We start from the raw sequence: 17,304 nt of genomic DNA, 5'->3' as shown, positions 1-17,304 counted from the left end.
TGACTAGGGTTGTTCTATACCAAGCAGCACAGTGCTGCCTAGATAGCTCAGAATATCCTGGCAACACCTCCACTGCCTTCAGCAACCACATTCGAGGCCACCATCCAGCCCTTAAATCTAAATTTTCCAAGACTGTTTTACTTTTCAAGATGCTTTTCTACCCAGGGCTCCTCTTCTGAGCTGGCTGGCAGCAGATCTGCACCAGAGCCAGTGTGTACACAGCAGGAATACAGGATGCCTGTGAGGTTTGTTCCTGACACATCAGACAGAGCAGGCGTTGTCCTGGGGGTCTGAGCTACCTCAGAAACACTTTTCCCTCTGTGTGATGTAAGTATGTTATGTTGGAATGGATGCAATGTGGTTTTAGCATACACTCAACTATCTGTGAGTTGTCTGCAGTGGATCTTCTTATCACTGAGGAGCTCAGCCTTGAAGATCACTGTTTTTCCTAGGATTTTCTCAATCATGCAGGCTGAATGGGGCACAGTAATAAGGCTGGATTTGATGCTACCTGAGAAAAACATGCCTGCTTTGCCTCAAAAAGGCAAGCTCACCTTTGTCTTCTTGATGATTACCCTTCAGCTGTATCTTGCTGAACAGCCACAGAATATGGGTGTATCAAAATGAAAATAAGGATGGCTTGACAGTTTCTGGCCTTACATATAGAACTATCAAGTGCTCTGGTTTGGGTTGTTTATCTGCCCTGCAGAGATGTGCTACAGTCCCATGATCTTCATGGTCCAGTGGGTTTCCTAATGAATCCCATAACCTGATCGGCTGGACAGAACAATTTTGGAAGGTCACATTGCTGCTGCACACAGAGTCCTCAGCCAGTAAAAACTATGCTCATTAAACTGTCACAATGCTAAGATAGTGCACAGCTTTGGAAAGTACTTGCCTTGGATCAGTGTATCTTCACTTTTTCCGTTTGTGCTGTGTGTACTCGTTCTGCTTCATGTCTAGGACACCTGGCAAGCAACAGCATCAGGGATCAGCTACAGGCAACAGTGTGCAGAGCAGACCCTGCTGTTCCCCTCCATCCTTTGTAGTCACTTGCTGAACAAACTAAAGAATTACCATGAAAAGCCCTCCCAGAATTGTATGAAATTCAGACCAAAATACCCTCCAGCTCTGTGTGGAAGAGTATTGTGTCTCCAAACAAATATTTCTGTTTCGTGGAAATGAAACGTAATAGTTACTTTAAAAAGAATTTGGAATTCAGAAGATTCATGTGTTTTAAAAGTTCAAATTAGAGGAAGCTCATGCGTGGACTCATTTTCTGACACCAGAGGAGAAGTGATGTGAAAACTATGAGCAGTACTGACTTGGAACATGGCAGGCTGCTGTTCTGCCCTGCTGCCTTCCCTCCTTTCCTTCTGATCCTGTCACTGTCACCACAGGGACACCCAGCTTCACTTGTCCCCCACCCTTGTCAGCTCCTCTGCTTGCTCCTGCTGAATGGACAAGGGAAGGTCTCAAAACTCTTTTTTCATGCATGCTGTCTGTCCCAGGTGCATCACTCAAATTAAGATCTGGGCAAACGGGCAAACTGCAATTTAATTCCTTGGATGTCAAACTCAGGCTCTTCTACAATATCTGACTTTGGGAGATCATCCTCCATTGGCTGTTGCCTGAAATTGATCTCAGAGTTACCTTTAAGACAAGTCTTTCTAGCCAAGTCACCTTCTTTAAACATTTGTCACTGTCCTCCACAGCATTCTCATGTAGAAGCTGGCTGCCCATGGTTTGGATGGGGATATGCTGCTGGGTAAAACCCTGGCTGGATGGCCAGGCCCAAAGAGTTGTGGTCAATGGAGTAAAATCCAGTTGGCAGCCAGCCATGAGTGGTATCCCCCAGGGCTCGATACTGGGCCTACTCCTACTCAACATCTTTATCAGTGATCTTGATGAGGGGATTGAGTGCACCCTCAATAAGTTTGCAGATGACACCAAGCTGGAAGGGAGTGTTGATTTGCCATCGGTCAGAAAGGCACTACAGAGGGACCTGGATAGACTGGATCGATGGGCCAAGGTTAACTATATGAGTTTCAATAGGGCTAATGTCAGGTCCCCCATTTTGGTCACAACAACCCCAGGCAACACTACAGGCTTGGGGCAGAGTGGCTGGAAAGCTGCCTGACCGAAAGGGAACCTTGGTGTGCTGATGGACAGTTGGCTGAACATGAGGCAACAGTGTGCCCAGGTGGCCAAGAAGGCCAATGGCATCCTGTCCTGTATCAGGAATGGTGTGGTGAGCAGGACTAGGGAAGTAATCCTGCCCCTGTACTCAGCACTGGTGAGGCCCCACCTCGATTGCTGTGTTCAGTTTTGGACACCTCAATACAGAAAGGACATTGATGTGCTGCAGCAGGTCCAGAGAAGGGCAACAAGGCTTGTGAAGGGCCTGGAGAAAATACTCTATGAGGAGAGGAGTGACTGAAGGAACGGGGGCTGTTTGGTCTGGGGATAGGTAGGCTGAGGGGAGACCTTACTGCTCTCTTCAAATACCTGAAAGGTGATTGCAGCAAGAGCGGGGTTGGTCTCTTCTCACTGATGACAGGTGACAGGACAAGGGGAAATGGCCTCAAGTTGGGCTAGGGGAGGTCAGTTCCAACCTGAGCAATTCTATGATTCTATGATCCTGCACAAACATCTCTCTCAACAGACATAATCCAGATAACCCTGTACATTCCAGATACTCTGCAAAATGTAGCTACAGGAAAGGACTGTTCTCTTCACAGGTACTCAGAACCCTTTCCTACACATAAGCAGGAAACTAGAAAAGCTTTCTCTTCTGGAGGACAAGGAGCGTGGCTTGGATTCAGCCATCAGGCAGCTCAGAGCAACCTCCCACATCCCAGCTTCTAGTGGACCTTGCAGTGCTGCCTGGCTGCAGATCCTCACATGGCTCATGGTGGTAGCATTGCCAAGTTCTAACCCTTACCCTCACCTGGAGAAAAGATGAAATGCCAGCATGAGAGAAATGTATGTCAGTCACTGTATAAATACAGGGAGAGGACAGGAGCAGAAATTGGTGTCATTTGTAGGGCAAGGGTGGAGAACATGCAGAATATCAAATGCTCCTGAAATTATTTTCAGGAGGTTCTTATGTCCATATCATGTGGAGTTTGGGGCTTCTTTCTAGTAGTGTCCATTTTTCTAGATGCATTTTCTGGAGAAATATTATTTAAACATTCCTTATAAAACAAAAACCATGATGAGAATAGGAAGAGACAGCAGAATGGAGTGAATGAATGAGAAAACAGCAAAAGAGTAGGGAATTCATTAAAAATTGGAGTGTGCCAGGATCCACATTTCAACAAAATCTACAGCTGTTTCTCAGGGATCAATGCCAGAGTTGCTGCCTGAGATCTAAAATTCACACTACTTTATATTGGTTTATTGATTTCATTCTACTTGCAGGACAACTATTGTCATCAATTACAGCATAAGATGCATATTTTTACAGTTTTTTTTTAAGTTAAAACTACAGGAGAAGCAGATACATTCAATTGAAGGAAAGGTGAATAAAGCAATTTTTAATAGATTGTGGATGAATAATTGAAGGGATTTTTTTGAGCCCAACTCCTGCAGAAGGAAACTTACAGATAGTGAGGAACTGAGATAAAAGAAGCCTGATCTCTTTTCAATAATCCTCTGTCATTTCGAGTCAGTTGAATGTCCTTCTTCCCTATGATTTGAATTAGGATTTAAGAGACCAGAGAGATCATACAACCTCCTCTGTGTTTCTGCTATAAAATGTTGATCTATCTCACATGAACATTCTGGAGTGCTCAGATGCTGTGACATTTCTGACAGTTGCCAGGAGTTCTTCCCTCAGTCTGTATAAACACCTGGGATTGCCCCGGGCCAAGAGCAGCACCTTGCACTTGGCCTTGTTGAGCCTCAGTAGGTTCACACGGGCCCACTTCTCCAGCCTGTCCAGGTCCCTCTGGATGGATTCCCTTCCCTTCAATACATTCACAGCTTGGTGTTGTCCGCAAACTTGCTGAGGGTGCACTCAGTTCCATCATCTGTGTCACTGATGAAGATGTTGAAGAGCACCGGTCCCAAAACTGACCCTTAAGGGACACCACTCGTGACCAGTCTCCATCTAGACACAGAACTGTTGATCGCAACCCTTTAGCTGCACCCAGCCAGTTCTTAATCCATCAAACAGTCCATCCTTCCAGTCTATACCTCTCCAATTCAGACAGAAGGATGTGGTGAGGGACCATGTCAAAGTCTTTGCAGAAGTCCAGGTAGATGACATCCGTCACTCTTCCCCAGTCCACCAATGCCATTACTCCACCATACAAGGCCGCCAGATTGGTCAGGCAAGATCTGCCCCTGGTGAAGCCATGCTGGCTGTCTCAGATCACCTCTTTGTCTCATATGTGCCATAACATGGTACCCAGGAGGATCTGCTCCACGGTATTTCCAGGCACAGAGGTGAGGTTCACCGTCCTGTAGTTCCCTGGGTCATCCTTGCTCCCTTTCTTAAAAACGGGAGTAATGTTTCCCTTTATCCTGTCACTGGGGATTTCACCCAGCAGCCGTGATTTTTCAAATACGGTGGAGTGTGGTGTGGCAAATACATCAACCATCTCTCCCAGATTGTATGTATGACACCAAGGAGATATGAGTATATGGATTATGTGAGGACCATCTTCTTGGGGCTGGGAGTGTTTCATGCATCTTTGTGTTCCAGGTACAATGTGCAAGTTATAAGTGCGAAATAGCAATGGGAAAATAATTAGTGCAGCCCGTTAAAAAAGATAACCAGTCTATGAAGAGGCATTCCCCTGCGGAACAGCACTATGCAATAATTTGCCATGGTTTGGGGGCTGACAAGCTAGGTGGAAAAACAGCGTGACTGTGGAACTAGATCATGTTCCCAGCCTCCAGGAGCTGACATATGGGGAACCATACCCCTGGGACATCACTGCACACAGCAGAGTGTGACTGCAAGGTACTGCCAGCATACCCTCTTTCTCTAGTAGGTGTACCTTGTTGTGTGAAAGTTTAGCAGTTAATGTATGGCACATTAATCCTGTAAAGCTGTGTTTCAACAATGTTATTGATGTGAGAGCCTGGGAAAACTGGAGCAGTGCTGTTTCCAAGCAATAACACCCTGCCCCTTTGCACGTATGGTTTACTGTGCAGAAGTGTTCCTTTGCTGGCATGATTTATGTCACCTGAGAAATAAGCTTCATTGTCCCAGTAGAGTATCCCTGAGCTCCTGGTAACATCAATAAACTACAAAGGATCTGTAATCTAAAACCTCAGACTGGAGATAATGACATGCAAAAGGAAATGCAGCAGGTGAGGGGCCTCCACACCGACCCTCGCAGAGCCTCACATACAGCACCCATTGCTATGGAAAGTCTGCTAAGGCCAAGCAGCTGCCACGACTCCTCTTTCCTTCACGTATGTCAAGAATCTCACGGGATGAGGTTTGGCAGGGTGATGCTCTGTGTGTAAAGAACAGAGCTGTTTTCAATAAACACACACATTTCACTCCAATGTGCTAACTCGGCTGTGTGTTGCAGCATATGCTCTTATGAAGGGAAGCCAGACTCAGTCTGCCAGCACAGGCTGCTCAGCTGCAACAGGCAGGGCAGGCATGCCACTTCCTCACAGGGAAATCAGGGGAAAAAAGAATTTCTTGCTTGAAACCCTTCACGATTTTGTGCATTGTTGGCCTGATTTCAGATGGGACAGAAACTTCACAGTGTCTGGTATGATGCTGTTTTGGTTTTAGGAGAAAACTAATGCTGATATCACACTGAGGTTTTAGTTGTTACTGAGCAGTGCTGCACAAAGCCAAGGACATTTCAGCTGCCCGTACTGGCCTGCCTCAGAGGGGGCTGGGAGGGTGCAAGGAGCAGGAGGGGACAGAACCAGCACAGCTGCCCTTAATTGGCCAAAGGGATATTCCATACCGTATGTCACCGAGCAAAGATATTGCTCAGCTCTTCTTTTTTTTCCCCCCATTTTTGTAAGAAATGCACATGCCTGTTTCCTTTGAAATGTTTTCGAACTCCAACTCATTTCCTGCTGGTGACATTCTCCACTCCAGCACTGCCTATGCCCCAGCTGTGGATGACAGGAAAAGCACCCACTACCATGCTGGTACAGCGTGGTCAGGGGCAGTCACTGATTAGCATGGGGGCAAACTGCTAGAGCAGAGGGCTGCTGAAATGCCTGGTGCCGATTCTGCACCATTAGTTTTGCCAAGGTTCAGCTGACAGCCTCACGAGAGTGCTGCAAGTGAGAAGTGAGCCAACAAAATACAAGTACTCAAAAATAGAATGGAATGCAATGGAGCGGCAGAGGGAATGGGGAAAGGTCACAGTGAGAAGGAAACTCCCATACACTGACCGACTCCCTCCCGGGGGCCCTTCTCCCTACCTTGCCCCACTCCAACAGCTCCATGAGGCACTCGAAGTGGCTGTGTCTGGCCATCTCCAGCGTGGAACAGCCGTCACCCACACAGCCGTGGGTGCCCAGGACTGGCAGGGGCCCGGCAAGTGTCTCCGGCACCCACAGCCCTGGCAGTGCTGAGGGCAGGCCCAGCGGGCAGCTCTGTGCTGTCGTGCAGGTGGGCTCTGTGTTGCTGGTCCCAAGGCACCACCCAGACTAATGAAATTCCAGGTTTTGTTTAGATGAAAATGCATGTGGGCATACATTTGCACATGAGAACATCTGCTGATGAAAGGCTTGTGACTGCACATGGGGTCTCCGTGGCTGGCAGCGTGTCTGTGGGGTAAGTCAGAAGGGAAGAAAACCTCCTCTATCTGTTTCTGCATCCCAGGCTTAGTGTTGCTGCTTGAGATGAGATGCACACAGCATGCCTGTGTACAGCTGAAGCAGCTCAGTACCTGCTGCTGGAGGAGAGCAACCCTCAGAGAGCTGCTGGGAGACACTGTGACACTCCATCTGGACATGGTGAGCAAAGACCCTGTGGGATGGGTGGTGGGCAATGCTGGAGATGTGGCAGATGTCACACCCCTGCTCCAAGCCACCTATCACTGCAGTTGCCTGCACGATGCCATTTCAGCATGCCATGACTTGTTTCTTCCTGTTGTGGTCTCCTGTTGCCACAGCAGCAGCTGCCTGAGGCCTGGTGGCAAAGGGCAGAGCATCCAGCTCACTGCTCTCCAAGAATGAGCGGGTAAGGAGCATGCCGTGCTTCACTTCTGATATCAGGTGGCCTGTGGAGTACATCACCCCTGCACAGTGAAAACATGTCAAAGGGTGTTTTATAACAGTATTGCATATCCCTTTGGGGCTGAATTTCCTGAGCTTACGGATATAGTAGTAATGCTATACCAGATCCTCTCTGCAGGTTGCTGACTGAAACAATATACTCTTTCTTTCTCAAGAAATGGGACTCATGAATAGCTACCAGACCTTTCTGCCACTAGATACTGTAGAATTACATATATCAGATGGCTCATTAATCACATAGCTTGTTACTGGAGTAGAGGCTGGCTTTCAGCATTTCCCACACTGCTTTTCTGCAAATGGGATAGACATAAAGATTTGGATACACAGGGGACCATTGCTCACTTCCTAGACCATGATTCATAGTTTAACTCCATGCAAGGTGTTTTCTTGCTCTGATCTAATTCTAGCTCACTAAATGGCACTTGTGCGGGACACTTTGCCACTGTAACTTTGGGAGGTAGAAGTGTGGTCAGAGGCAGGGAGGCTTGCAGGGCCCACATCAGCTGTGGCCCAAGCAGTTGCTGTACAGTGGCTGTACTGCAGTATTGATGTGAACTTCCCAATAATAACCAGAGCTCAGCAGCAAATATAACGAGATCGTGCTGATCAATAGTGAGAGGCTTTGGTAATCAGGAAATTATTCAACTCAGAACACAACATGTTTTGCTGAACTGAAACAGTAAAGAGATTGAATTTCCTTTGTATCACTTAGGCAGGAAGCATCTCCAAAAAAGCAAGGATCCTCAGCCCTATTATCCATGGAATTAAACAAATGTGTATAGTTTTATACAAGACACATGAAATATAGTTTTATTTCATGTGTCATGGAGCACATTGCTTATGTTGGCACTTTGATATGGAAAGCGAATTATAAAGGAAGAGTATGGTTCTTCGCCTGTGAGTTACATCGGTTCTGCCAGGACAGCAGAGACAGCTCTAGATTTTCTGGTTGACCTCTTCCACCTAAGTTTCTATTTCTGATATAAAATTGTGCAGGAAAGGCTGATGCCTTTCCCACTAGCATTTCCCACTAGATTTCCTCATTAGCAGTCCTTGGAAGGGCCTTTTGCCACCATACAACTGCACACTACATTGGTGTACTGACCACCATGCCCTGAAGGAATCTTCCTAAGGTGTGCACTACCACCATGCAGAAAGGGGTGATCCCAGCATTCCAGTGCCAAGAAGAGAAGGAGCATTCCCTATAGTAGAATCATAAAATCACCAAGGTTGTAAAAATTCTCCAAGATGCTCCCTGTTGCATCCAATAAAGGATGGAGATTTTCCTTAGCCCTCCTCTTACTGTTAATGCGTTTGTAAAAAAATTTTTTTTTCTTTTCCTGCAGTGGACAGGTTGAGTTCAAGATGGACTTTTGCCTTTCTAACTTTCCACCTTCATATCCTAACAAGTCTTTTGTACTCTTCCCTGAGTTGCCCGTTCCTTCTTCCACAGGAGGTAGACTCTCTTTTTCTCGTGGAGCCTCAGGAAAAGCTTCCTGTTCATCCACTCTGGTCTTCCCCACTGGCTCATTTTGTGTCACAGGGGTCAGCCTGCTCGACCAGCTTTCCTGGTCTCCCTTACCCTTCAGGACTTAACTCCAAGGGACCCCTCCTACCAGTGTCCTGAAGTCAAATCTCAAGGTAGGAAGCAGCATTGCTGCCCCCCTCCCAAGTTCATGCAGAATTGAGCACTCTACCATTTATGGTCACTCCGTCCAAGACAGCTCCCAAGCTCCACATTTCTCATCAGACCTTCTCTGTTTGTGAACAGCAGGTCTAGCAGGGCACCTCTCCAGGTGGGCTCTCTTACCAGCTGCATCAGGAAGTTGTCTTCCATACACCCTAGAAACTTCCATAACTGCTCCTTCTGCGCTGTACTGTATTTCCAGCATGTATCAGAGAAGGTGAAGTCCCCTATAGGAACAACGGCTGGCAATGGAGCAACTTTGGCCAGCTGTTCATAGAACGCTTCGTCTGTCTCTCCATCCTCATTAGGCCACCACCAGGATGTCAGCCTTGTTGGCCCCCAACCTGATCCTCACCCAAGGAGACTCAACCTTAATCTCCCAGCCTCAATCTCAAAGCAACAAAGCACTCTCTAGCATGGATTGCCATGCCACCACCCCTCCTTGCTGCCAGTCTCTTCTGAAGAGCTGACAGCCATCCATTGCAGCACTCCAGTTGTGGGAGCGATCCTGCCACATTTTCATAACGGCAATTAATCATAGATTGCCTGCCATGTGATGGCTTCCAGCTCCTCCTGTTTGCAGCCCATACTGTGTGCATTTGCGTAGATGTGCTTCAAATGAGCCCCTTGCCTCATCCCAGTCCTGACATCATTCCCCCAGGCTTCTCTCTACGGGGCCTGGTTTTCACCCCTTCCCCCTTCACATCTAGTTTAAAGCCCTCTAAACGAGCCCTGCCAGCCACATTTCTCACTTTGAGACAGGCAAGACCCATCCGCAGACATCAGGCCAGGTGCTGAGTAAACCGCCCCATGATCAGGAAAACCAAGCTTCCTGCAATTGCATCAGCCTCTAAGCCAGGTATTTATGAGATGGATTTTCCTGCTCCTCTCAGTATCCTTGTGAAGGGACAGTGAAAAGCACTACCTGTATTCCTGCTCCATCCACTAACCACCCCATGCCCTGATGTCCTTTTTGATAGTCCTCTGGCTTCTCCCAGTAACCTCATCACTGCCAGCATGAACTGTCAGTAAAGGACAGTAACCAGAGGGCTGAACCTAGTAATGTCCCTAAGTAATGTATTCGTGGAGGAAATGGATCTGTGCTGATGCACTGCCATCTCACAGAGCTCAAATGTCACAACTGTCACAAACCAGAGCAGCAGACAGGGCAAGAAAGAAGGTATCATAAATAGTGGAAAAGGGGTGCCAGTGTTTGTTACTGACTACTTCAGTGTTAAACTCTGTTTGGAAATCACAAAAAAATATAACACCAACCATACTGTATAAAGTTCCAAGCATGCATGCTTTGGTTAAGTACTACGGCCTCCTTTAATTCTCCTGGAAGTGTTCAGAGCAACAACAGAGCCTGTGTAAATAGTTAATGAATTGCACATAAACAACTTTCCTTAGTGGAGAGTGACATTGAAAGGAACTGTCACTAGCAGAAGAAAAATTGCCATGCATGACATCTTCTGGTGGTTGGAATGGTTCGACTGATTTTTGCATTCCTCACTCTGATGGATACTGGCAAAACCAAAAAGATCACTATAACTCTGGATGTAGCTCACAAACAGCAACAAGTCACATCAGATACTGAGGCATCTCCAAGGCTGCATCTGATGGAAAGAAGAGACAGTCTCACCCTGCAATGCAAAAGCATCACAGCTTCTGCATGGTTTATCGATCCAGAAGAAAGTACGTGGAGGCAAGTTAATATTCATCAGGTTAATAGAAAGGTACTCACATTGCTGGGGGTGGCACCCTGGTACACTCTCTGCCAAGTGCTCACTGGCACTGGCAGTGGTGTGCTGTGCCCATGTACCTAAGAGGAGGAAGCAATAAAGGATCACCTATCAGGATAAGCAAGACCATTCATAGGAAGTAAGCGTACCTGGTTAGAGCTGCAGAGTGCTTTCTCACAAACAAGTTTCTTCTAGTCACATGGAGATGTTAGAGGCAGTTTGCTTGTGTTCCCAAGTTAAGATGAGCCCCTCCTCATGGGCGACTGGCCTGTTCACGCTGTGATCTGTAGTTTTGCACCCTTAGCCTTTACTTCACATTCCCCTTTACTTTTGGCTGCAGGTGCTCTGGTTAAGGCAAATGCAGTAAAATTAAAAGGTGTATTTCGAATTCACAGTATTTTGGAGGCAGACTTCTTGCTCTCCTGTGTTCAGCAGAGGGAAGCTCTTACTTGTGTTCAGCCCTTTTACCACTTTCAAGTATCTGCAGGCATCTATCTGTATTATGCAATCTATAAACAACTCTGTAGTTACCTATATATTGTGATACAGGCACAGAGCTAGAACTGTATCTATGCTACGTGAAAAATTGCCTGATGCTTTCCTCTACACTGTCCCACATGACACTAGTACAACCCCACACACTCCTGAGAAGCTCTTGAAGGAATATAGGTCAAGTATGTAAGAGTACTATAAATATTTAATGTATTGAGTATGCTATTACATATTTATAAAGAATCAGCTGAAGTATGTAATGATGCATACTATGAATAAATAATATAGATTGCCATTTCTGCTACAACATTTAATCATGTTTGACAACCTAAATTTTCAGGTATCTGAGAATTTCAGGTATCTACAGTTTTAATAAAAACTGGGTAAAATACTTAAGTATTCATTTATTGGTCCTATTGATCTAGATAATTCATCTAACTAAATCAGAAGCAAGGAAATTGGGTGAAGAGAAGGGAGACGAGCCCTACTGACATCTGCCTCTGTGGTGCCACAGCCTGAGGGAGAGTTTTCCCTCCAATGCAGCTACAATGCACTGCTGCCACCAAGTCACAGCTGGTTTCCTTTGCTGGGAAGGAAAGTCCAACAAGTCGCATGCAAGTTGCTCTGTGAAGGGTGGCTTCTTCCAGAGGCTTCCTCAGGACAAACTCTTCTCCCACTTGTTGTTGCATTATTTTCTATCTTCTTACTGTTTTCATGTAGAGTTGGGGTGGATGAAACAAATCATGTCGGTAAATGGGTCATTAATCTGCTCATGACCAAGGTCTTATGCTGCCATCATTTGCAGTGCACAGATATTCAGCAGAGTGGCTGACATCAGAGCATATTTCAGACAGAAATAAAAGGCTTCCTTTACTATGTTCCTGCTTGCTACAGATAAGGCAAGTGTCAGGAAGCACCAGAAGGCTCAACTTGTTCAGAGGAGCTGGCCAGTTCCTGTAGCCAACTACATGCAGAAATACAGAAAGTGTAGCACTGCACTGGAAGCCTCGCAGCTCGACAGTCGACCCAGCAAAACCATTCTTCACACGAGCTTACAGACTGAAGGAGAGAAGCGAGTGTGATTAAGTGCAATGAAAGAGCATTTTTTGGTTAAAAAAAGAAAAAAAAAAAGGCTAGAAGGGTCCTGTAGAATCTGCCAAGCTGCCCCAAGGCAGGATAAACTGTGTGTCTGCACATTGTTCTCGGCTGCTAAGTCCAATCCAACGTGAAACAATGCTCCTGGTCAAAGCAAATAGATCTCTCTGCTTAGGAGAACCTCCAAATGACCTGAAGGTAGTGTATTTCAACAGCATGCCGGCATATTTAGCTTTCCAAGCAGAGTAAGCACCATTCCCACAAGCACTGAGGTAACAGTAAAAGATGCACCTTGACTTCAAGGCACTTCCCTTCCAAGTTGTGCTTTTGTGGGTTCCTTGTGAAATGACAGGGATACTCTCCCACAGGGCAGAGCCTGTGTTACATGCTGCAGCATGGGGCAGAGATCTGGATGGAAACCCAGAAATGGGTCTTGTAGAAGTAGCTGCATGAAGACCTGCAGGCTGTCTTACAGGGGTGTTTCAACTCTGGCACTGCCAGCTCACTGCTGTTTTAACCGAACAGAAAGTAGCCCCCTGCTCCTCTGTACCCAGACTCTGGTTATCACATCTGCTAAGAGTTCACAAAGAAGCCACCTTCACACAACACACAGCCACCACGTCCAAACACAAGCCTCTACTTACTCTTTCTTTTGCTTGTGCATTTTAACAGCCTAATCTGGCAAACGGAGTGCTCTTTCCTGGCCACAAACTTCTCCCCTCCCATGCTTATTTTGGAATTCTCAAAAATTAGAGGCTGAAGGTTGCTTTTATATAGATTTTCTCTTCCTTGACACATTTCCTACTTACTGAGACAGCCTTTTTCTCTTTATTGGGATCATGCTCATGCTTCAATTACCTTCAATTACTACTTTCTGTCTTCCAAAATATAGAGTTGGTACACACAGATGAACATTTTAAAGACTGGTCTAACACTGCAGTTACCAAAGAAGGCACTTCGCCACTGCTTCAGAAGAACAGGCACAGGGGTGTTTGCTGCCTTTGGGGAGTGCCACTGGAAGTTTTCAAGTTCTGGGCTCTTCGACGCTGTGTGGGCAGTTCTTCAGCCAGGTCATATGACTGGCTTGCAAAAAAACAATACCGTTGAGATCTACAACTCAGCAGGAAAAAGTTTTTCCTTCTTCATAAAGCAACAGGGCCTTGACATTTATTAAATTCAGACACTAATTAGACAAATAGAGACCAGGAAGACAATAACTTTAAAAAGGTGTGCTGAAAATGTAGTTCTCTAACAATACCGTTATAACTTAGTAATTTAGTAGTCACTTAGTACAGAGACAATGACTTACAAATATAAAAAACATGCAAGAATTAACTGATTTTCTCCACAAATCACAATTACTTGTCCTGAGAAATCAACTAGCTTTTTTTTTCCCTATCAAATATGGTTTCTCCCTGCTGTGATGTCACTTTTGATTAATACTCCTTAGAGATGGGAACCTGTTAACAGGTAGGAAAACTCAGAACTGCAGCTCAGGATTTTGCTAGTATGTATTTGCTCCAAAGTAACCAAATGCACCATTCCTCCTAAAGCAAGGAGGTATCAAGTTTGCCAGAAGAGACTTAGAGCAGAGCTTATTTTGAGCACAGTGCCACCTATCAATACACCATGCATATCCCATGAAGACAGAATCTCAGATGAAAACATTGTGGCTAACAATCCTTTGCATCCACGCAGCAGGTACTCAGGAGAATTGTAAAACTCATTTAGTAAGGCCACACAACTTTAGAAGTCCAGAATATTGAATAAAATAATTTTATTTGTAGTTATTTTTTTTAACAAAGTTTATGGAATCTGAAAGTAGACAGTAAAAGGTAACTTTAAACTGAGATTTAACATGGGAGATTCTCTACCCAAAAATATGTAATACATTAAAATCAAAAAGATCCCCAAGGTTTTGTGCTATACTGTATGCTATGTAAACAGATTTTGAAAATACTTTCTTATTATATATTTTGACACAGTATGCACAAGTTTTAAAAAATAAAATAAAAATGAATTTTAATTGCCTCAAGGAATTTCTTAGACATAAAGCCATTTGAAGAGCCATTTACAGTCTGTGGTGACAAACTCCTATGTAAGCAAAATATTTCCTTTTTTTCCACAATGCAGAATAATCTGCTGAAGGCAATTCCCTATCAAAGTGATGCCAGCAACACAGATCTGATTGCATGACTCCAGCACTTAAAAGAGCACATTGGTTATACATGGCTTTTAACCTTGGGCTACAATTATGCTACCAGAACTAAACTTGAGTCTAAATCAGTCATGTAGAGATGTGCATGTCGTCTGAACGCTGCTTAGAGTCCTTGTTTTCCAGATCTGGTGAAGGTGGTGAAGGCGCTCTGAGGTTTTTGTGCTTACATTCAGGGCAGGATGAACTTTACAAATACCAGCTTCTCCAATTAATGACAAGCCACAGATCCCAAAGTAGGCATGCAAAGCATCTGAAAGCAGGACAGAAAATGAAATATAAAACCACGCGTCTTTCTGGTTGTAGCAGTCAAGAGTTCTGAAATTCAGCACCCCTGAATAATCACAGACAAGGAAAACACATAGGTGTTCTGTTCTAAATGTGAGATTAAACATAAGAAAACAATTTCTGTTCAAACCCTCCAGTGTGAACTCATGCTATACCATCTCTGAGATAGATATGTTTAATTTTAGGGCCATTTTTGCCCACTACTTAATTTCTTTGTATTGCTCAGACCAAATAGCAAAAGAATTTGAACAGCTAGAAATAATTTCCTTCAACAGAGCAAATGTTTTTTCCCAAACATGACAGAACTTTCTGACTGACTACACAGTGGACTGGTAACTAAAAAAAAAAACATCAAATGCAAAAGCTGTCAAAAAGCAAGACATTTAAGTATAAAATACAGAATATCTAAATACATAGAATAGAAAAGTTATCACTTTCCCTATCTTCTCCCCTCCATGAGAGAATAATGAAGTGGCTTGATAAATGACCATACAGTTGAGTATATTAGACAAGGAGAACTTGGCTTCAGGAGCTACAGTATATTAACCCCTGTACACAGCTGCACTGACATGCACTAAAAACCATATACAAAGCTAACAGCTGTATATGGCTGTTTGGTGGCTTTAATCACAAAGTTCAACAGTTGTGCAAATCCATAACAACTTAATGCTTGTTAGACCTACTAAAAACACCTTTATGAAGTCTGCATACTCATCTGCTCCAAGCTATAAAAGACCAAGCTTTTTGAGGCTGAAATAAATCAGTGTGAGCATTCTGTTTCATAAGCAATTCACAAGTAAAGAAAGCATCATGAACACTTTGCAGCTGCTCAGCTGCACTTACAACACAAAGCAAGGTATTATGCAAATCAATACTTCTACAGAGCAAACCTCATTTCAGTTCTTTACTTCATTACTTCAGTAATTGTACACAGTCATTTTCATATTTCTGTTCTTCTGTTTTAATCACGTTAAATCATTTCATCCTTCTCCTACAGCAGTTCTAATTCATACAGGCTTCCAATTCTCTTATACTGCTTATCATTTACAGAACACAAGAGAGATGCACAAGAGTTGCTGCACGACTGCCCAGGGTCATGCAACAGTACATGTATTACCATAAACTTTTATTAAATCTAGACATGATTTATGCTCAAGTCTAAAATAGTAAAAATAAATTCAAATGGTTTAGCTAAGCACTTGGATCTGGGTAAGCAGGTGAACACAGCTGCTTGCTCTGTTTTCCTCCTCCACCTCCAGTCTGACAGGGGATGAGAAAAGGAAGAGCAGAAGTAAGATGAAAACTCCTGGGCTGAGATAAAGCTATCAATAAGCAGAGCAAAAGCTGTATGTGCCAGCAAAGCAAAATATGTCCTTCATTCACTATTTCCCATTGGTAGGTAGATGCCCAACCACTCCCACAAAAGCAGGAGTCATTACACATAATGGTTATGTGGAAGACAAATGCTGTAATTCAGTTTTCCCTTCCTCACTCCTCCAGCTTTCGTGGCTGAACATGACACTGTACAGTACAGGATATCTTTTCAATCAGCTGGAGTCAGCTGCCCTGGCTGTGACCCCTCTCAGTCCCAGCACTGGGATGCTGCCCCACACAGACGCGTTCAGATAAGTTTATCAGTAAATAAAGAACTTAAAACACTGTAAGTGTTCAGTTCTGTTTTGAAGTATGAATCCTGACAAAGCCAACACCCATGCCACCTCTACAGAACAGCAGTAATACTACCATAGTGATATTCCAAAGGTTTATCAGACAGGAACCTTTCCTATGTTTGACAAACAGAGATGATTATAAAGAAAACAGTTAGTTCTGATTCACACTGCTTTTTTCAGACAACAGAGCTTTGGACAACAATGATGTTGCACAACACAAATGTTTGTGTTAGTAGTTCATTGTGGGAAACATAAAAACATTCAAGCAGACAGCCTGTCTTTCAGTTACCAGACTGTAGGAAACTCAGCTGGGTATATGATACTGAAATTGCTGCATTTATTCTCATTCTTCAGATCAGAGATGCATTAACATTTTATTCTTTCTTTCAAAACATGCACACAGACTTATGATATAATCTGCCTGATGAAGGAATCTTGCAATAAACACATCTCTTCTCATGGAAAAAATCCTAGAGCATTTAAATTCTGTAGTACAAAACATATTGCTAATGGTTTTCTCTGAGAGGAAAGAGGATCCTAGGCCAGGAGCTGGCAGGGCTCGCTGAGAGAGCTTTATATGGGGTATGGAGGGGGAAGGGGAGACAATGCCTTTTGCTAGGGTGCAGCGAGTATTTCAGCTAGATCTGAGGGGGAAAGAGGGTGGGGGTCAACAGGTCAGAGAGGGCTTGGAGATGTTACTGTTGTAGGAGACTGCAGGGAAATACCTCTGAATCATCCTGTAGGATCTTGTGAGGACTCCACAGAGGAGTTACCATTGCAAATTCCCTGCCTGAAATCTTCTGTCCCTTTAGGAATACCCGCACCTGCTTGCTTCCCTGAAGTGTCTGTATACTAATGCATGCAGCTTAGGAAATTGTCATG

The 17,304-nt window shown here is 44.5% G+C and overlaps 1 protein-coding gene across 1 annotated transcript in view; it reads right to left on the bottom strand.

Annotated features, from left to right (window-relative positions):
- Positions 1 to 14,010: 14,010 nt before the first annotated feature.
- PGGT1B (protein geranylgeranyltransferase type I subunit beta) overlaps positions 14,011 to 17,304 on the bottom strand; it is a 44,472-nt gene continuing 41,178 nt past the window's right edge. Inside the window, 2 exon segments of the mRNA XM_065745648.1 lie at positions 14,011 to 14,583; positions 14,586 to 14,717. Of these exon segments, the coding sequence (XP_065601720.1) occupies positions 14,537 to 14,583; positions 14,586 to 14,717 (179 nt within the window). The 3' untranslated portion in view covers positions 14,011 to 14,536.

Source organism: Cyrtonyx montezumae, unplaced genomic scaffold, assembly GCF_038088225.1.
Source record: "Cyrtonyx montezumae isolate F1298 unplaced genomic scaffold, pur_monq_1.0 scaffold_36, whole genome shotgun sequence".
NCBI lineage: Eukaryota > Metazoa > Chordata > Aves > Galliformes > Odontophoridae > Cyrtonyx > Cyrtonyx montezumae.
Note: the sequence above shows the minus strand (reverse complement) of the source record. Positions and strands in the feature narration are given on the sequence as shown.